The 21,686-nt window shown below is 43.6% G+C and overlaps 1 protein-coding gene across 3 annotated transcripts in view; it reads left to right on the top strand.

Annotated features, from left to right (window-relative positions):
- The window catches only part of WDR19 (WD repeat domain 19), an 81,045-nt gene that overhangs the window by 55,349 nt on the left and 4,010 nt on the right, over nucleotides 1–21,686 (top strand). For 2 of the 3 annotated variants that reach the window (XM_006066133.4, XM_006066134.4), the window contains 9 exons: nucleotides 342–410; nucleotides 8,258–8,335; nucleotides 10,309–10,405; nucleotides 10,593–10,717; nucleotides 13,749–13,830; nucleotides 15,470–15,620; nucleotides 17,220–17,343; nucleotides 18,719–18,795; nucleotides 19,123–19,247. In XM_006066133.4, the coding sequence (XP_006066195.3) occupies nucleotides 342–410; nucleotides 8,258–8,335; nucleotides 10,309–10,405; nucleotides 10,593–10,717; nucleotides 13,749–13,830; nucleotides 15,470–15,620; nucleotides 17,220–17,343; nucleotides 18,719–18,795; nucleotides 19,123–19,234 (915 nt within the window). In that variant the 3' untranslated portion in view covers nucleotides 19,235–19,247. Of the gene's footprint in view, nucleotides 1–341; nucleotides 411–8,257; nucleotides 8,336–10,251; nucleotides 10,407–10,592; nucleotides 10,718–13,748; nucleotides 13,831–15,469; nucleotides 15,621–17,219; nucleotides 17,344–18,718; nucleotides 18,796–19,122; nucleotides 19,248–21,686 lie in introns of those variants that run through there. The other variant, XM_025290152.3, reaches the window with a different exon arrangement.

Here is a 21,686-nt window from a genome sequence, read left to right as displayed (position 1 = left end):
ATCTAGCACAGCCTTATATTCAGAGCAGCAGATCGTCAGTAAATGATTTGTTGAATGAATCAATGAAAATAATTGCATCTTCCTATCTAAAGAGGGCACATTTTTCATTCTTATTTCATTCAAAATCAGAACTAGAGTCTTCAGACTGGATCCTTCTACTTTTTAAATAAACTACACTTAGCCTTTTAAGTATGTGTTATATGACCCAACATGGTGCAAGTTCCTGGTTGAGATGAAGATACTTTCACAAACTGCGATTACCATGTGTGTGTGAAAGCTTTGTGTCTCCTGTTGTGAAAGCAGTCTGAAATTTTTTAATTGTTATACAATTCTCCTTTCAGGCACTTAAACACTTCCTGAAATGTCCAAGCTCAGAAGATAATGCAGCAATAGAAATGGCCATTGAAACTGTAAGTAAACTCTGTAATGAAATTTTCAAGAATGCTAACTTTTTAAAAACTTTCTGAAGAAATTTTCAAACATTTACAAAAGTAGACCTAACAGTATAACAAATTCCCAGGTACCCATCATCTCTCATTTCAACAGCTAACACATGGCCCATCATATTTTATTCCTGCCCCCACCCTCTTTCCCTGTATTATTTTAAAGCAAATCACAAATATCACAAAAATCACAAATACCATTTCATTTGTGAATACAAAAATTATCTCTGAAAGATAAAAACATTTCGATTTTCTTTTAGATGTAATTTGCATCCAGTAAAATGCAAAAATCTTAAAATATACAATTCAGTTAGTTTTCTCAAATATGTACACCTGTGTAACCCCCACCTAGCTCAAGCTCCCCAGAAGGCCCGATTGTGCCGCCTCCCAATCAGTGATCCCCAACAAGAAAGAAAAGAAATGTTAGTCGATCAGTCGTGTCCGACTCTTTGCGACCCCATGGAGCCCACCAGGCTCCTCTGTCCATGGGATTCTCCAGGCAAGAACACTGGAGTGGGTTGCCATTCCCTTCTCCAAGGGATCTTCCAGACCCAGGGATCGAACCCGAGTCTCCCACATTGCAGGCAGATTCTTTACCATCTGAGCCACCAGGGACGTCCTTGCCTCCCAACAAGGGTTGCCGGGGTCCAGCCCCGGCTGATCCAGGGTATTCGAAGTGGGGACAGCGTCGGCGAGGATCAGGATACAATAGCTTCAATTAGATATTAATTAAAGATATAAAGAGTAATAGAATAAGGATAGCTCAGTAGGAAAATTCAGTGGAGAAAAGAGGCTGAGTCGCTTGGTTTACGCAGGAGACCAATAAAACTTCAAGACAAGAAGTTTGCACCACTTACGGAGGCCGCAGGCATCCTTCCGTTCTCCCAAAGGAGAGGAGACACTGAGGCCTCCCCGGTCGGATCTTAGAAGCCCAGGCATAATTAGTAAGCATGTCGGGTTCCGCGCTCCAGATGGAGACTCAGCCAGAGTGAGAGAGAGAGCGACATGGGGAGACCAGTATTTCGAGAAACTGATCCCAATTCTTTATTTTCCATGGTCTACTTTTATACACTGAGATGTTATGCAAAAGTCACGTGGGGTCAGCAGTCCTGACTTTTATCAAAGTCAGGTGCTTCATACAAATGTATACAGAGGTCTTAGGGGGTGTTACATCATCTTCTGGCCAGGGGACCTGCTGACAATTTATGACCCTCTTCTTGTGACAGCGGTCAGTCAACCAGGACACTTATTTTTCTAGGGGTGATTATTCTTAAAACAGACGCCACCCAAATAAAGTTACATTCCTATAGGGTGAGGGTGTAGTGGGTTTTAGTTAAGGAAAGAATTTACTTAGCCTAAGGTCTAATGTGATTTATATCAAAGGTTAATACTTATTTCTTCTATATATTCATTAATGTGTGTAAGGGCAGGGGATATGGAGACTTAGCAACAAGCATTGGCTCAACAAATGAAAAACCCTTCACCAATACAACTTCTAATCAGCCCATTATACTTATACTAACAGTTTTCTAACTTTTCTAAGGAACCTGTTTTTAGAAGGTTTAAAGCATCTCGTGCCTCTCATGGTTGGGAGGCTGTGAGCAATCACATGTGGCCGGACAAGCCTGTCAGGCAGGCTAGAGAACCTTCAGAGGAGTTTGTAGGTTAAAACACTCTTGTCACGCCCAGGAGTTTTTATTAACTGGAGCTCTAGGTTAACTCCTTCTCCGAAAGAGGTGGTGGGGGACAGCCCCCCGTAAAGTCAGAGGTGAAGGTGAGAGCACAAAGTAGTAAAGTAGGCAGGCTCTGGTTATGGGGGTAGATGCTCGAGGATTTCCAGGGGGACTCCTGAGGCTCAATCCCGCCTTTGCGTATGTCGAGCCTCCTTCCTCATGACCTTTGCCACGGGCAGAGTGCCTCACTCTGGCCCCCAACAAAGGGTAACCACAATTCAGACTTCCATTGTTATAGTTTTACATGTTTATGAATTTCATGTAAAAATCATACATACAATCTTTTTTTTTTGGCTGCTCTGTGTCTTCAGTACTGCATGGGCTTTTTGTTAGTTGTAATGAGTGGGAGCTGCTCAGAGTTGTGGTTCGTGGGCTTTTCATTGCAGTGGCTTCTTTTGTTACACAACACGGTCTCTAGGGCATGCAGGCTTCAGCCGTTGCGGCTCCTGGGCTCTAGAAGAACACAGGCTCAATAGTTGTGGTGCATGGGCTTAGTTGCTCCACTGCAGATGGGATCTTTCCAGACTGGAGATCAAACCCATGTTTCCTGCATTGGCAGGCAGATTCTTTACTACTGAGCCATCAGGGAAGCCCATATGTTTCCTTTCGTATCCAGTTTCTTTTAGTCAATAGTAAGTCTACAAAGGCAGCTGTGTTATCACATGTGTCAATAGTTCATTCCTACTGGTTGCTGTGTAGTATTCCACCATGTGACTATCACAATTTCTCTACCCACTATTCTATTAATGGACATTTAGGTTGTCTCAGTTTGGGCATATTATGAATTAAGTTGCCATAATGCTGTTCATATCCTTGTGTGGACATAAGCACTCAGTTTTATTGGGTATGTATCCAGGAGTAGAATTATTAGCTTACAGAATACATATATATATATATATATATATATATATCTTCAGCAATAGTTGTTCAGTCGCCCTGTTGTGGCTGACTCTTTGTGACCCCGTGAACTGCAGCATACGAGGCTTCCCTGTCCTTCAGTATCTCCTGGAGTTTGCTCAAACTTATGTCCATTGAGTCAGTGATGCCATCCAGCCATCTCATCCTCTGTCTCCCCCTTCTCCTGCCCTCAGTCTTTTCCAAAATCAGGGTCTTCTCCAGTAAGACAGCTCTTCACATCAGGTGGCCAGAGTGTTGGAGCTTCAGCATCAGTCCTTCCAATGAATACTCAAGGCTGATTTCCTTTAGGATGGACTGGTTGGATCTCCTTGCTATCCAAGGGACTTACAAGAGTCTTTTCTAACACCACAGTTCAAATTCTTTGGCACTCATCCTTCTTTATAGTCCCACTCTCACAGCTGTACGTGACTAATGGAAAAACCACAGCTTTGACTATACAGACCTTTGTTGCCAAAGTGACATCTCTGCTTTTTAATACACTGTCTAGGTTTGTCATAGCCTTTCTTCCAAGCAGCAAGTGTCTTTTAATTTCATGGCGGCAGTCAGCAATAGTAGGTACTGCCAAACACTTTTTTCACACTAGGTGTACCAGTTTCACTCTACCGACGATGTAAAAGAATGTAGTTGCACCTCATCTTCACCAGCACTGATCTGTTTCATCGCTACTATGCTGACAGATAAGTAGTGGTATCTCATTATGGTCTTAATTTCATTTTTCTAAAGAATAATCATATTGAGCATTTTTTTAAGTTTGTTGGCTATTTGAATGTCCTATCTTAAAAAGTTCTATTCAGATCTTTTTTTCTAATTTTTAATGGTATCATCTCTTTCTTATTGGTTTGTACAATTGTATTATATATTCTGGATATGACTCTTTTCATCAGATAGAAGCATTGTTGTAACATGTATTGATATATTATCCCTCTTAAGGGCAGAATAATGTCTCACTGAATGCTGTATACCTTGTCTTTATTCACCAGTGGTTACACGTTTGGGTTGCTTTCTCTTGGGGTCTATTATGAATGATGCTGCTGTGACCATTGTGTACAAGGTTTTATGTGGACATGTGTTTTCATTTCTCTGGGGAATATACCTAATAGTAGAATTGCTAGGCCATACGTTAAGTCTACATTTAACATTTTGAGGAACTGCCAACTGTTTCCCAAAGCAGCTACACCATTTTACATCCCAGCAACAATGTATTAAGTTCCAGTTTCTCCAACAATAATTTCTTGATATTATCCAACATGTAGCTAGAGTTCACATTTCCCCAATGTTGCATGAGTGCCTTTCAGTTGGTTATTTCACATCATATCCAAACAGAGTCCTTGCCTTGCAGTCAGTTTACATGGGCCTTAAATCTCTTCTATCAAAAGATTGTTCTTCCCCCATCTCCCTTTCTCCCTCCTTCTGGCTCCTTTTCTCTTTTCTTCCTCCTCTTCCTCCTTCCCCCTTCTTTCTTCTCACTTCTGCTTTTTTCCCCCTCTCCCCTCTCTCTTTACCCCCTTGTCATTTATTTGTTAAGAAAATGGGTTATTTGTGCTGAGGAATTCCTGACATTTAGATTTAGCTGATTGTATCCTTGTGGTATAATTTGTTTCTCTACCTCCTGCACCTCCAACTAACTAGGTATTTAATCTAGGTATTTCATTAGATTAGATTTTTTTTTGAAACACTACTTCATAGATGATGCCATGGGCTTCTTTTTTAAAAATATATATTTATTTATGTCTTTGGGCGCACCAGGTCTTCGTTGCAGCACACAGGGTCTTTTCCAGTTGTGGCACGCAAACTCTTTGTTGTGGCGTGTGGGATTTAGTTCCCTGACCAGGAATCCAGTCTGGGCCCCCTGCATTGAGAGCCTGGAGTTAAGACTCCAGGGAAGTCCCAATGCCATGTACTTGTTATATCATCACATTAGCAGGCCCAAGTCTTAGTTCAGGCTAGCGTAACAAAATACCACAGACCAAGTGGCTTAAACACAGACATTTATCTCTCTCCAGTCCTGGAGGCTTAGAAGCCTAAGATCAAGGGACCTGCTTATTTGATTCCTGCTGAGGGCTCTCTTCCCGGCTTGCAGACTCCAAAAAGAATCTTAGATATCCCTGGAGATGATCCAACCTAATCTCCATTTACTGACAAGGAAACCAATGTCCCAGAAGATGATAAAACCAACCTAAAGACAGAGGAGTAGAGCTAAGACCAAAACCCAAGTGTTCTTCCCAACCAGACTGCCTGATCACAATCCTAGGCCGGTGCTCTGTGCTACAGCCCAACTGGCCCCTTTCCCCGAGTAGCTGAGGGCTCCCATCTCTTTGTTCCTGTGCTCTTGCTGTTACCCACACCTGGGACACCCTCCTCCCTGCAACCTTGCCTCCTACCCAACAGGCAGGACCCACTTCACATGCCACTTCCTGCAAAGGTTTTCCTGAACTGTCCTCTGGATGTAAATTAAGCCTCCTTAGAATCCCATGAATACTTTGAACCTCCCTTACTGCTACAGTTAACCCCCTTCAAATTAATAGTCCCTCTAAGCCAAAGGCCCATCTCTTTGTAGTGTTTAGCACATTGTGGACACTCAATTAATATTCACTGGAATGAACACATTGGCCCCAGTTCTGAAAGTACTGTATAGGTGATGTTAGTTTCCTTCCCATCCCTCTTCTCCTTTCCACCTTGAAAACCCTCCCCTGAAAAAAGAATCACCTTTACTCATGACATGCATTTGCTCACAACCTGTGTGTTTGTATCTGCTGATTCTCAACTAGAAGGCACAGCCCTTAATCCTTTGAGAACATCTTTAAAATGTTCAAAGTTCACCCACCCACGCCCTCCACACCTCAGGGTTCTGAAATACCTTCTTGGTGTTTGTGTTGGTGGAGGGGGGCTGTAATGGACCCCACGTTAGGAGTCAGTACCAGCGTGAACCCACAATACAGATGGGGAGGATGGAACTGTACGGCATCCGTAGCTTTGTTGGGGGCCTGCTTCCCTCTTTGCAGTCAGGTTTTGCCTTCACCAATCATAGCCTTCCCTGAAGGGTCGCCACTGGTCTCTTTCTTGCTAAATACAGACGTCTCTTCTCAGCCTGCACCCTACTCCATGTTATGGTAGCATTTTATACTCTTATACCGTATCTTTCTTGAACTTTTTTACTCCCTTAGAACACTGCTTCGCTTGTTCTCCAGTTACCCCTCAGATGCACCTTCGCAGCCTTCTTCTCTGGCTCCACTGCCCTTCAGTGGGAGTATCCGCAGCACTCTGTCTCTATGCTTCTTTTAATTTTGATTCTGAGTGGCAACATCTCTTCTCTCCTGGCTCCCCTTTCCATTTATCCTAGTGTTTCAGATGAAATTCAAACTTAACTAGGCATCACATTTTTGTTGTTGTTTGCTCTCTCTGGCAACACTATCTGGCACTTGATTACTTGTGTGTGAACATATTTAATCCTTACAACAATTCTGTGAGTAAGGTATTATATTTATCTCCTTTGAGGTCCTAAGAGTGACCTGCTCTGGATCTCACAGGTGACCTTTTGACCTCAGGCAGACTGACCGCAAAGCCCTTTGCCTTAACCATTTCTTCGTACAGGTTTATTCACCCAGAGCCATCCCCAAAAGCCTTAAAGTTGATGAGCTCTGCCTTTTCATCCTTCCTTACAGCCATGGGCAGAGCAGAGACAGCAGACTGGTCAAAGCTTAGCTTTCTTGCAGTGAGGACCACGGGCAGTGGAGTGTGTGGAAATTCGGTAGCCCTAGAGCCTATGCCCCCACCCTCCACCACAACAGGTTCACGAATGTTCGCGAAGACCCCTTCTGGCTCACAGTCTCCCTCTGCTGCACAGAGAGCTTCTGAACTTCTTACACTTTCCCTGAGCTGTGGTGAGCTAGGCCTTGTGTGGCTCTGTCCCTAATGAGTTTCCTTCCTTTTCCAGTCTCTTTTCTTACCACATCACTGCTGTGACAGGAGGGCAGGGCTCCTTCCTGCTCCTTGGTTGAGCTCCAGTTGGGCTCTTGGCTCACCTCTTTTTTTTTATAGACGCAAGACTCTTAAGCCTCCAGATCTTGTCAATAATTATTCCTACTAGGAGAAGGCGATGACAATAATTATTCCTAGGAGAAGGGGATGACAGAGGATGAGATGGCTGGATGGCGTCACTGACTCGATGGATGTGAGTCTGAGTGAACTCCGGGAGTTGGTGATGAACAAGGGAGGCCTGGCGTGCTGCGATTCATGGGGTCGCAAAGAGTCGGACACCACTGAGTGACTGAACTGAACTGAACTGCGCTAAAACTAATATATTTCCATTCTCCAATTTGGTAAATAATTTTCCTGATCATCACTGCCCAACCTAGCAGTGATTTAACTCTGAGCTTTATGGAGCGGACTCTGAAATCTGGATCTCCAGGCCAGGTCCTCTCCAGAACTCCACCCCACACTTCCAGCTGCCCACCCACTTCTGGGATCCCTTGGCCTACTTTCATTTCTACTGTAGATTACCAGTAACCACATGTGAGCATGTGTCTTCAGGGAGCTGCTGGAGGTGAGCGTTTAGGGGTGCGTTGTTGTGAATGGCTCAGTTCCTGTGCTCAAGATGGCATCCTGCCCATGTCATAATCACTCATCGTAAGAAAGTGCTTATTGAAACATCCAAGGAGTACATTCTGTGTGTAAAAATAATACTACAGTATTTTGATACAGCAACTTAGAAAAGCTAGAGCTTCTAAGGATGGATTTTTATTCATGGAGACTTTACAAATGAATGACAGGCTTCCCAGGTGGTGCTAGTGGTAAAGAACCTGCCTGTTAATGTAGGTAGACATGAGAGACGTGGGTTCAATCTCTGGGTTGGGAAGATCCCTGGAAGAGGGCACGGCAACCCACTCCAGTATTCTTGCCTGGAGAATCCCTTGGACAGAGAAGCCTGGCAGGCTGCAGTCCGTGGGTCGCAAAGAATTGGACACGACTGAAGCGACTTAGCATACACCCACGAATGAATGAAGACAGAGACCCTGAGCTTACATCATGGTTCAGGCTCTTGACTATAGGTGTTTTTACACACTTTTTAAATTCTGTCACCTCAGCAGACTTTTTGTCCTTCCTCTCCATTCTCTTCCTAGGTTTAAGATGCTGAACTTACTGTTTCTTTCTTTTCCTAAACAGGTTGGTCAGGCCAAAGATGAACTGCTGACCAGTCAACTGATAGACCATCTTATGGGAGAGAGTGATGGCATGCCCAAGGTACCATTTTCTCCACTGGGATTAAGTATCTTAGTTGTGCTTTTACTTTTATCTGCCCTATTTTGGAGCCTGGCAGACTACAGCCATGGGGTCGTAAAAGAGTCAGACACAACTGAAGCTACTTAGCACACATGCATGCACTGTTTTTATCTATTATTGCTTTGGCATCATAGATGTACAGACTTCTCTCTCTGTGTGCAGCCTTAGATCATCTAGACAGATCCTGCATTTTAGATATTGTGTGCATTCACTCTTGGAAATTGGCATCACTTCCTGTGATTGCCATGCCCTTCTGGGTAACAATTCTCACCACCTGCCATTTTTCTCAAATGTGGTAGAGTTTTATTTATTCTTAGAACTTTGAAAAATGACTATTAAAAGCATGAGTTAGCACTAATCCTCCAAAATCAGTGTACTTTGTTCATATTTCAAAAATTATGGGAATTAATAAAAATCCTATTTACTATAAAAGTAACTCACCAAAACTAGATATCATTAAGAACATGTTTTCAAAATAGATGACTTTCTCGGATTTTGTGCAGAAGTTGGTCTTCTCTCAGGCCTGATAAGGACAGACTCCTTCGAGAATGCCGCCCCAGAGCCTTTTTTTCCCCTTTTGCTTTGGTGTTTAAGGGAATCGGCCTGTTTGTGAGGAACTTGAGTACAGTTGACCCCTGAACAATGTGGGTATGGACTGCGTTTCCGCTTACATATAGATTATTTTCAGCAGTAAATACCATGGTGCTACATGACCCCAAGTCGGTTGAGTCCATGGACATGGAGGAACTGCAGGTACCGAAGGTGGACTATAAACTACACGATGATTTTCAGCTCTGTGGAGGTCAGCACCCCAACCCCATCATTGTTCAGGGGTCAGCTGTAACTGATTTGGATACAAGGTGCTGAAAGTCGTACCTGGAGAGGACTGGCCATCCTGATCCCCGAGTCCATTTCCTATGTTTTATAGATATAAAGACACTGAGACCCAGGGAGGCTCAGAGAACCTGCCAAAGGGTACAGGTTAAACTTGCCAAACCAGCTCACCTTATATCCACTTATTCTAATAATCAGCAAACCAATATCAAGTATGTGAAATTGTTTAGAGTTAAAATAGGAATGGAAAATGGGCTCAAAAAATTTTTATAGGTGTAAAAATTTTTGAAATTGGTACATTGTCTCAGCACACCTTTCCGCTGAAGCACACGAGAGAGAACTCTGTGGACTAGGGTTTGGAGCCCAGACTCTGACGCTGGTTCAGATCCTGGCTTGGGAGAGGTACTTTGTTTCAGTACATAATCACACCTTCCTCCCAGGGAGGATATGAGGATTTAATAGAGTTGTTATTTCTCAAGTACTTAGAATACTGCCTGGCACATATTAAACTCTGAATAAATACTTAATAAATAATTATTTGTTGACTCTTTAAAAAAAAAAAAGGTTGTTTTTAAAAAATGGCCTCTTAACACAAGCTAAATTATTTTGGGGGTTTTTTTTTTGGCCACACTGTGCGGCATGCAGAATCTCAGTTCCCAACCAGGGATGGAACCCATGCCCCTGCACAGTGGAAGTATGCTGTCTTAACTAGTGGACCGCCAGGAAAGGCCCTCTTTATTGGGTTTTTAAAAAACAATTTTAACACTCAGTTACTGGAAAGTGAAGGGCTTCCCTGGTAGCTCAGTCAGTAAAGAATCTGCCTGCAGAGCAGGAGACTCGAGTTCGATCCCTGGGTCAGGAAGATCCCCTGGAGAAGAGAATGACACCCCACTCCAGTATTCTTGCCTGGAAAATCCCATGGACAAAGGAGTCTGGTGGGCTGCAGTCCATGGGGTCGCAAAGAGTTGGGCCCAACTGAGTGACTGACACTTTTACTTAACTAGGAAGTAAATGTGATCCTAAATGAAAATGCAAAATTTTAGGCATCTTCGCACACAGCTAATGCGGATGTGATGTTTCTCTAATGGCTTGTATGTCAGGACGCCAAGTACCTGTTCCGCTTGTACATGGCCCTGACGCAGTACCGAGAAGCCGCCCGGACCGCCATCATCATCGCCAGGGAAGAGCAGTCTGCAGGTGGGCCCCCAGAAGCCATGGTTTACACCCCAAACAAGTAGTAGAAGCATGCTCCAGAAAACAGGGAACTAAATAAATCATTCTTTATTAATAACTTAATAAGACGATTTAACAAAATCCACCTGTTAAATGGAAAGTCCTCAGATTTCATCCTTTGCAGTAACGTCGTTTACCACCTCTTTTCAAGGAAACTATCGGAATGCGCATGACGTTCTCTTCAGCATGTATGCAGAACTTAAATCTCAGAAGATCAAGATTCCCTCTGAGATGGCCACCAACCTCATGATTCTGCACAGTTACATACTAGTGAGGGTGAGGCCTTCGGGTGACGTGGGACATAAGCTGGGTACCCCTCCCCTGGGTTGGAGCCATCTCCCAGATCTATATTGTTAACTGAAGACACAAGAGACAGGATAATTATATAATATGCTGCCTTTTGTGTACAAAAAGGCAGAAAAAATATATATTCACCCCAAGTAAAATTAGAAATACATTTAAAAAAAATAGGAAAAATAGTTTCCTAAAGGGATCAAGGCAGAGGCGGAGTGTAGCACTAAACCCAGTCAAGGGAGAAGAGGGAGAACAGGCCCCTCCATATAGAATACCTTTTTATGTTGTCTTGCTTTTGAAGCAGACAAATGTGTTACTTTGTCAAAAAAAAAAAAAAAATTTACTAAAAACATTTTTGTTTAACCAGTTTCCTAGTTTATTAATTGCAGGGTAATGAATTTTATACAGTTCCACTGTGCTTTAATACTATTTAGTTTTCATCTGAATATAAAATAATACTGAGAAAATTTAGAGAATATAGGAAAATATAATGAAAAATAATTTTCCCCCTTTAAATCCATCATCAGATATAAGTTGTTACCACTGTTGTACACTATATCCTCCATGCTTCTAAAATACATGTGTGCACCATTTTGGGGGCGCCTCCCAAGTGGCTCAGTGGTAAAGAATCCACCTGCCAATGTGGGAGACATGGTTTGATCCCTGGGTCAGGAACATACCCTGGAGAAGGAAGTGGCAACCCACTCCAGTATTCTTGCCTGGAAAATCCCATGGACAGAGGAGCCTGGCAGGCTACAGTCCATAGGGTTGCAAAAGAGTTGGACATAACAACTAAAGAGCAGCCATTTTTTTTATTAGGAATATATTTATGTCTAGTTGTCTATTTTTAATTAGTGATTTTTAGTAAAAACAGAATGTGCAAACCTGAAATACTTCTATGTAGTTTACATATGTGTATGTATATATACATTTTATATGCACACATATCTTTGTAAAAATACAGGTAGACTCCAACGTACGTACTTGTCCAAATTTTGATTTATGTCAAAGTACGCCTTCCCATTTTAATGCTAAGTTGGTTTTCAGGCCAGTCCACAAGAGTGAATTCAATTTGGAAGCTTCCTATGTTACAGCAGTCATGCTATGAATGACTTAGATGCTAATTATGACCTGCAACAGCACGGCCTACTAGAACTTCTGCAGTGATGGGTGTGTCCTATATCCATTAGCCTGGCCGTGGAGCACTTGAATGACACATAATGCAGCTGATAAACTAAATTTTAAATTTTTATAATCTTAATTTTTACTGTAGCTACATGCGACTAGTGGCTACCATTTTAGGTCCCATAGGTGTGCTGTGCTGTGCTGTGCTTCAGTCGTGTCCAACTCTTTGCAACCCCATGGACCATAGCCCGCCAGGCTCCTCTGTCCATGGAATTCTCCAGGCAGGTATACTGAGGTGGGTTGCCATTCTCTTCTCCAGGGGATTTTCCCAACCCAGGGATCGAACCCGTCCCCAGCATTACAGGTGGATTCTTTACCTAGTGTCTGAGCCACCAGGTTAACCCACAGGTCTACAGAACCTATTGTAAGGGAAATCGGAGAATTCCAGCTTGCAGCCACCAGGAGTGCATTTCCTCTTGAGCCACAGGAGGGCTCTTGTACAGAAAGGACTAGAAATGGGGAAGGAGGGCTTTCTCGGCTTAGACATGAGTGGCACTGCCAGTGTGCTGAGGCACAGAATCCAGCAAAATGGAGCCTTTGGGCATGGAGGGGAGGACAGAAACAAGTTGGTGGAATATGGGAACAAAAATTACAGGTTCCTATTAGAAGCCCTCCAGGACCAGGGCTTTCTCCCACGAAAAGCCACAGGGATGGCTCTTGAGTCTTCTTTTCCTCTGGCTCTAAGAGTGGGCCCATCACTTCCCCGAGACCAGACGTCCTCCCCCGCACCCCCCCCAACTGAAGAGCACCCATGTAACTTTTCCCCTTCACTCTACTCCTTTATCCCAGCACCAGATATATTCAAGATTTTTAACTGCGTCTGGCATTCAAAAGGGAAACTATTAGACCTTATCAAGTAAGAACTGATATAAAAGTGTCACAGGCCTCTTTGACACAAAGGGCTGGAGAAAGCCATCCGTGTTTCAGGGGAAATGGGAGACTTGGCGTTAGTGGCTGCTTCCTCCCAGAGCTGGGACAGGAACTCCAGCTGAAGGACAGCCTGGGACCTCTGCACATGGATGGCTGAGCTGGCCCAGGGAGTCAGTGGAAGGCGACTTCAGGTTCAGTTAATATTTATTAATTACGTTGCAATGCTCAGTTAATTACACCATCGTCCATCTGCTCAGACCTGATGGATGTTACAGCTGGGAGTTACTCTACTCACCCTTCACGTTCTCACCATTAATAGCACCACTTCCGGCTCCCTGTCTGTCTGCTTCTCTCCATCCCCACTCCCCACCCTCTCAGGGCCGCCTCCTCTCACCTGGACAACAGCAGCAATATGGTGGTCTGGCCCTGCCAACTCCCCAGCCTTGTGTCATCCTAAGAGGACCACCTCCTTGCATCACACACCCCACTCATGCTCACCCAAGCTCAGGCTCTCCAGCCATCGTTGCCCCTTTGCCTCTCACAAGTAGCGCCCTCTTCTCGGAACAGCCCATCCTCTTTCCTCCTGCCTCACTAACTCAGACTTCAGGGCTCACAGGAAGTTGGTAAAGTTGTTATTGTTACTCAAGCTCCCCAGTAAAGACCAGTAAAAGATGTTGAGTGATCTAGAGCAAAGTAAAAAGCAGAGTGTAGAGCAGGGTGAGGCTGGCAAGGCCATGAGGCCGGGCAGCAGCTGCCAGAAGGAGAAATAAGGGAGAAACCTCAAGTGAGTGACAGAAAGGAAGACTGCCAGAATCTCGTGACCACCCTGTTCAGGATCATAACTGAGTTGTTTATTTGGGAGAATAAAAGGTGAATTCGTGTTTTGTTTTGTTTTTAATTGGAGTATACTGAATTAGTGTTAAAAGTCTCTAAGAGTCTAATGTGTCACTTATTTCAGATTCACGTGAAAAATGGAGATCATATGAAAGGGGCACGTATGCTTATCCGGGTGGCCAACAACATCAGCAAATTTCCATCACGTGAGTCCTGAGGGGAGCCAGTTGTCCCCATTTCTGCCTGAGTGTAGCATGGTTAAGATCTAGCCTCTCTAACTCTGCCAGCCTCTCTTCTCTACACGTAGCGAGTCATTTCATCCTCACAGCCACCCCATGAAGAGGTGTAACCGGCATTCCCAAGACCACCCCCAGATTTGATAATTCACAAGGAGGACTCATATAACTCAACACAGAGTAGTGCTAAGGTTCAGATTTATTATGAGGAAAGGATACAAAGCAAAACCAGGAAAGGGAAAAGGGGAGGGGCAGGGCCTGGGGGTCAGGGGCCAGCACCCAAGCCCCCCGTGCTGTCACACTGGACACACTCAGCGCCTCCAGGCAGCACGTAACTGGAGTCTACCGGCGTGCGCGTGACTCAGTGCCCGGGCGGACCCTGGGGGCCTGGCCACATGGGTACCCCCTGATGAGCAGGTACCCAGTCTTGACTCCCACAAAGCAGATGCTCAGTATAAACCCCATTGTTTGTACAGAGGCCAGGCACAGGGAACCATTCATTCCCTGCTCTGGAAATGATGGGAACTCTCCAAAAATCCAAGTTCCCAGATCCCAGGTTCAAGCAGGTCTTTTTCAGGCCACCAGTCTCCAGTTTGCACATGTGTCCTATTTTCTCTGCTTTATAGATAAGCAAACTTGGGTTAGAGAAGTGAGGGGGCACTTGCCCACGATCATACAGTCAGCTAATAAGTCTTACTCTGTGTTCTCAACCGCTGTAGGTGCCTGCCTCTGAAAGCAGTCCCAATATTATAAGACATGTCGTCATAACATTTTTCAGTGATTAGATTTTGTCACATTCTATATGACAGAGTCAGTTTTTTCTATAAAGCGTCAGATACCGAAGGCTCGGGGCTTTGTGGGCCAGTCTCTGCCGTTTTGGCGTGAACCATATGTAAATGAGCACAGCTGGGTTCCAACAGAACTTCATTCTTTTGGACACTAAAATCTGAACTTCCTATAACTTTCACATCACAGATTTTTATTCTTTTGATTTTTTTTCCAACCATTTAAAAATGTAAAAGCCCATGGACCATACAAAAACAGAGGGGCACATTTAGCTCACAGGTCACAATTCACCCCATTCTTTAAATGAGTTTATTTTTGTTACATGAAAAAGACTAAATAACTATATGTGGCTGGCAAAGGGTGTGCTAGACAGGCACTCTCCTGATGCTGGTGGGAACAAACATTCCAGAAAGCAGTTTGACAATCTGCACTGAGTGTGTGCACGTGTCTGTGTGTGTGTGTGTATTTTTTAAGTTATGCTCTTTGAGCCAATAATTCGACTTCTAGGTATCTGTCCTGAAGAAACAAGTGCACTCAGGTTAGTGCATAAAATTGTTAATCTCCCCACTCATTCATCAGCTGTCCGTCAAATGCAGAACTTTTATCTTCGAGGCAGGAAAGGAAACATGCCAAAGGTTACCTCAAGGGAGTGTGGGGCCCCGTGTTACTGGCAAAACACAGTATCACCAGGGGAAAGACACCCGATTGCACTGCTGTGCCCTTTCCTCCTCAAACGGTCCATCACAGGTTCTTTGCCAGAAAAGGCAGATTGAGAGAGAGGCGATCCTGGCATCATGCCAGCGCTCCTCCATTTGCTTTGCAGACATCGTACCCATCCTGACGTCCACTGTGATCGAGTGTCACAGGGCCGGCCTGAAGAACTCGGCCTTCAGTTTCGCAGCCATGCTGATGAGGCCTGAGTACCGCAACAAGATAGACGCCAAATACAAGAAGAAGATCGAGGCGATGGTCAGGTACGTGGGGACAACTGTTCCTACCGTCTAATCACAAGTATATTTTTCAGAACACAGCTACTAATGTGTGGACTGAGTAAGAACACAGATTGGGGAGAGCAATTAGGCTTGTACTCAGCCACCAGGAGCAGGAAACCCTTACTCAGAAGACCTGAATAAGTCAGGATTTGTCTGACTCACACACAAGGTGTTATAGTCCCAGGCTGGTATCTCTGTGTCCTGCTTGTCACCGAGGACAAAAAAAGTTCCCGCCTCACAGCTGCACAGCTGTGGTTGTCTGACATCACGTACCCTGTTCCAGGCAGGAAGAAAGAAGTATGGAAATCAAAAGACGCAAAGGTTTTTGCCTTGTTAGTTAGGAAGGACATGGCATTTACCTCTTACTGGCTAGTCCTCTGCTGCGTGGCTCCCTCTAGCTCTGAAGTATATTGCTGAGTGAAAACAAAGCTCTGCTGGCCAGGATGGCTGTTAGGTAGGCAGCAAACACTGTCGGCCACGGAAGGACCAAGAGTGAGTGCTTCTCAGTGTGAGCAATTTGGTGATGACACAGCCTATTGCCAGAAGAGTTCATTTCCAAACCCTCGAAAGGCACACAAGTCACAGCCCCGCTTCAGAAAGCAGTCCAGTGACCTGACTTTCTACAGGAAAACCCGGGGAAAGTAGCACTCATCTTTACAAAAGGCGAAGGTAGTAGCAATCATGTGGTAATTCTGTATTACCAGGTCTGCAGTGATGACATCTGGGGCGCCTGTGGGTCCCCTTTTGACCAGGGAACTCAGGTGTACCTGCCTGCTGACCCAGAACTCCCATGTCAGCCAAGGGCCATGGCTGCGCCAGTAACAGCAAAGGGAAACCAAGTAGTACTGACTGCCAGCTGGGCTCATGGCAGGGAACTCTCACCTGGATAGGGCTACATGGACTACTCCCGTTTTTTTTTTAAAGCCAATAAGCCTAAGTAGCTTCAGACCAAATCCTCATGACCGAGCATGCCTGCCAGCATGGGAAGTGAAGTGGGGAGAAAACGCTGGAGCACACTGACCCCCAGATTCGTGCCACACCAGCCTGGGTGCCAGCTTGGAGAGGCACTGGATCTCGCCCCACGCATGAGTGCTCTATAGCTGTGAGGTCTCCTGTGGTAGCCACTGGCACATATGGTTATTTACATTGAAAAGTGAATAAAACTTAAAAGTTTCTCACACTACCCACATTCCAAGCGCTCAGAGCTCTGTGTGGCTCCTGGCTACCATATTGGTGAGCACGCAATTAGAACATTGCCGCCGGCACGGAAAGCTGTGTTGCGCAGCCCTGGACAGCCTTTACCACTTCAGTACACAAAGCGAAGTGGCGGGCTCACTGCTCCAGTGATCTGGGAGACAGGATACAGCCAGACCCAACCATGCTTTCTGCACGTAATGTGCTGTGGCCTCTACCCACCCCCCCAGCAGAGGTGGCCCATGTAATGCTATGGTCTGAGCCATGCTCATTCCTCTTGCTCCTCCCTGGGCTGGAGCATGGGCCCAATAGTCTCTAGCCTGTATCTCTAGTCTCAGGACCTGATTATGAAGAAACAGGTGCATTTCATGTGATTCTTCCTCACAGGAGACCTGATACATCAGAGACAGAAGAGGCCACAACCCCATGTCCCTTCTGCGAATTTCTTCTCCCAGAGTGTGAACTCCTCTGTCCTGGGTGTAAAAATAACATCCCATATTGCATTGCAACAGTAAGTTTATCATTTCCCTTTCTTTGCATATATATAATCTATAGCTCGCTTGAAGACTTGATGTGTTAACACTTTCTCTGCTTCCGAAATAATCTTACCTCTCAAATTTCCTGCAACATTTAGCATATAATTGCATGATCAGTAAAGCTGAAAGTTGTATTCAAGGCATATAATAACCTAAGTAAGTATGAGGCCCTGCAGAGGAGAGCCCAGAGTTGGAGATCAGGTGGTCCTGGGCTTAGATCGTCTTTCTGCCACGTACTGGCTGTATAACCTTGTGCGACTTGCTTTTTACCTCACTAGGTCCCTCCATCATAATCTCTTGTCTATTGAGATGAACTGCAGGTTGACCAGAGAATGAATATGAAGCCTTAATTCAATACCTGGCATGCTGTAGCACTTAAGTGGTGGTTTTTATTATAAACTTTAAGACCTATTATTCAGTTCAGTCCCTCAGTCATGTCCGACTCTTTGCGACTGCATGAACCGCAGCACGCCAGGCCTCCCTGTCCATCACCAACTCCTGGAGTTCACCCAAACCCATGTCCACTGAGTTGGTGATGCCATCCAACCATCTCATCCTCTGTCGTCCCCCTCTCCTCCTGCCCTCAATCTTTCCCAGCATCAGAGTCTTTTCCAATGAGTCAGCTCTTCGCATCAGATGGCCAAAGTATTGGAGTTTCAACTTCAAAATCAATTCTACCAGTGAACACCCAGGACTGATCTCCTTTAGAATGGACTGGTTGGAGCTCCTTGCAGTCCAAGGGACTCTCAAGAGTCTTCTCCAACACCACAGTTCAAAAGCATCAATTCTTCGGCGCTCAGCTTTCTTCACAGTCCCTCTCTCACATCCATACATGACCCCTGGAAAAACCATAGCCTTGACTAGATGGACCTTTGCTGACAAAGTAATGTCTCTGCTTTTGAATATGCTGTCTAGGTTGGTCATAACTTTGCTTCCAAGGAGTAAGCGTCTTTTAATTTCATGGCTGCAATCACCATCTGCAGTGATTTTGGAGCCCAGAAAAATAAAGTCAGCCACTGTTTCCACTGTTGTCCCCATCTATTTAAAACTAAGACCTATTATTAGAAAATATTAAAATGTTTGTTCATCACTAGACTAATATAAGCTTTATTTTAAAGGAAAATAAATTTAGGTAATGTCACAATACTGAAGATTATTCTTTTATACACAAATTTGATAAAATCTGGCTTTAGTCCTTTTGATGTCATCTCTTCTTAATCAATTACCCACCTATTATTATTATTATATCATGATTTAGAGGTTTGGCTTTTAACTGTAACCATGTATTGTAATTGAATAACGGGAAATTTGAATAAAGATGAGTTTTACTCTCCAATGTGCTGTTTCCAGGGTCGACATATGTTGAAGGATGACTGGACGGTGTGTCCACATTGTGACTTCCCTGCTCTGTACTCAGAATTCAAGGTGTAAGTTGTATCATTTCACTTAGTCATACAGACTTATTATCAAAAAATAGACCTTTTATTCAGCCAGTTTCTACTGAGGTCTCTTTATTTGTTCATGTTCCTAAAAATCTCTGAAGACTCAAATTGTCTTCTTGGGAGAATCTTCTATGACTTTTGAGAACATTTTCCTTAAAGGGACTCCTGCCTAAGACTGAATGTTCCTAATTCTTAAGTTGCGTGATGAACGTGTAACTAAGACATAGAAAGGAACAGCTGTTTTTCATATCACAATAACCCAAAGGTAAAGGAATATTATTTAATCTACTCTGCCTTTCCCTCCCCAAACAGCATGTTAAGCACTGAAAGCACATGTCCTATGTGTTCAGAAAGATTAAACTTGGATCAACTGAAAAAAACCTCTGACTGCACCCAGTACCTGCGGACAGAAGTGGAGCAATGAGCGGCATGTGCAAGTAAGTACCAGGCCATCCACTCACCTTCTCAGGGCACAGGGTCCGCAGGGCAGACACGGCTTTACAGTGTGTTCTGCCATTGGTTCCTTTTTGTGTGTCATGGAACCTGTCCGATTTGCACAACAAACTAAGACAGGTTGTACAGTCTCCATGGTGACAAAAGTTATTTGACCGAATAGCATCATGGATTCCAACCAGAGTGTATTTTATCAAGTCACATGGGTTTCTTTTTAACCAGTTCATTAAAACTATAGCTAGCTGTTAAAATGGAGGTTGTTTTAGTTCATAACTCAGCAGAGTAATTGTAAAAATTTTTGTTTCCAGAGACCTGAAAAATTCCCATTAGTCTTTCCAAGTTTCATTTTTGTTGCATAGAGGCAGCACATAACCCTTCCAGTCTCCACTGGGAAGAACCTATTCATGTGGCCACACACACTGCAGGGGAGGCAGGGAAATGCAGTCTCTAGCTAGGAAGCCAAAAGCCCTACTCGTTTTTCACAAAGCCTGTTCTTGCATTCCTTTACTCCCTTGGTAAACTGCAGCTCCATCCAACCAGCTGATCAGGATGGAAACCATACCCCCAGTCACCCGGTCCATGGTCAGGTCCTTTCAGTCTGCCTCCAGTGTATCTGGCTCCCTTCCAGAGGTGGAGCTTCTGATTGCAAGTGAAAAGACAAAGAGGCCCCAGCCTCTTCCTCTACTTATTGCAGCCCCACTGGCCTTTCGCTGTCCTTGGACTCCAAACTGCTTTCTCGGCAGCACCTGCAGTCTCTCATATTCCCGCCAGCAGCATAAAGAGTTCTAGTTTCCCCTCATCCTCACCAACACTTGTTGTCTGCCTTCTTGATTACAGGCATCCTAGTAGGTATGAGGTGGTATCTCACTGTGGTTTGATTTGCATTTCCCTAATGATAATAATGTTGAGCATCTTTTCATGAGCTTGTTGGCCACTTGTATATCTTCTTTAGAGAACTGTTCAAATCATTTGCCTATTTTTTAACTGGGTATTTCATCTTTTCATTGAGTTGTAAGAATCCTTAATATATTTAGGTACAAGTCCTTTATCAGATACGTGATTTGCAGATACCTTCTAGATAGTATCCTTTACTGTACTCAAGTTTTTATTTTGATGAAGTTCGATTTATCTGTTTTTTTCTCCTTTGGTTGCTTGGTGTCATGTCTAGGAAGCCATTGCTTAATCCTGGACCACAAAGGTTTTACAGTTACACTTCCTTCTAAGAGTTTTACAGTTATTACTCTTACATTTATGTCTTCAATCTATTTTTGTGTATGATGTGAGGTAGGGACCCCGATTCCTTCTTCTGCACGTGGATGACCAGATGTCTCAGCACCATTTGTTGAAAAGGCTGTTCCTTTCCTATTATTACCAGATGATTGTCTTATTATGTAAGTTCTTTATTTGTATGTTCTAGATATGTCTTCATCAAATTTATTTTGCAGATATTTTCTCCCACTATGGCTTCCCAATTCCTTTTCTTAATTTATGTATTATCTAAGAGTTGATTTACAATGTTGTATTAGTTTCAGGTGTACAGCAAAGTGAATCCGTTATACATTTATTTTAGTGGTCTTCTGATGAGCAGAAGATTTTGATTTTGATGAACTATATCTTAGCAATTTATCTTATTGTTATGACTTTCTGTGTCTAAGAAAATATTTCCCTACTTGCAAGTCAGGCGCATATTCACCTGTGTTAGGTCTGTGATCCATCCTGAAGTTATTTTTGTTTACAGTGTGAGGTAGGGATTGAGATTTCTTTCCGCCTCAAGTAGATATCTACTCTTCCAACAGCATTTGTTGAAAAGTCTTTCCTCATTGAACTGCCTGCATGCCTTTATTGAAAATCAGTTGGGTTTTCAGTGTGCATGTCCCCGATTTTTATACTATACTGTCTTGATTACTGTGACTTTATAATACATCTTAAAGCCAGGTATTGTGTATCCTACAACTTTGTCATCTTTTCCAAGATTGTTTTGACTACTCTTACTTTTCTTTCCATTTCTGTATAAAATTTTAGAATCAGCTTGTCAGATTCTGTTTTAAAAGCCTGCTCAAATTATGATTGGGGTCCATTTATTTTTCTGTTGCTACATAACATATTATCACATATTTAGCATCTTAATATATATTTAATATCTCAACTTTTTGAGGTATAATTAATCATCTTGTATTAGTTTTAGGCATATAACATAATGATTTTATGTTTATATTATGAAATGATTACCACAGTAATTAACATCCATCACTACACACAGTTAACAGGTTTTTTTTGAGAACTTTTAGTATCTACTCTCTTAGCAACTTCCAGATATATAGTATTGTTAACTTATAATCACCATGCTGTACATTACATCCCTGGGGTTTATTTGTAACCGGAATTTTATACCTTTCAGCCATGTTCATTCTGCCTACCCACCA

This window comes from Bubalus bubalis, chromosome 7, assembly GCF_019923935.1.
Source record: "Bubalus bubalis isolate 160015118507 breed Murrah chromosome 7, NDDB_SH_1, whole genome shotgun sequence".
NCBI lineage: Eukaryota > Metazoa > Chordata > Mammalia > Artiodactyla > Bovidae > Bubalus > Bubalus bubalis.
This window is presented reverse-complemented; position numbering and strand designations above follow the sequence as displayed.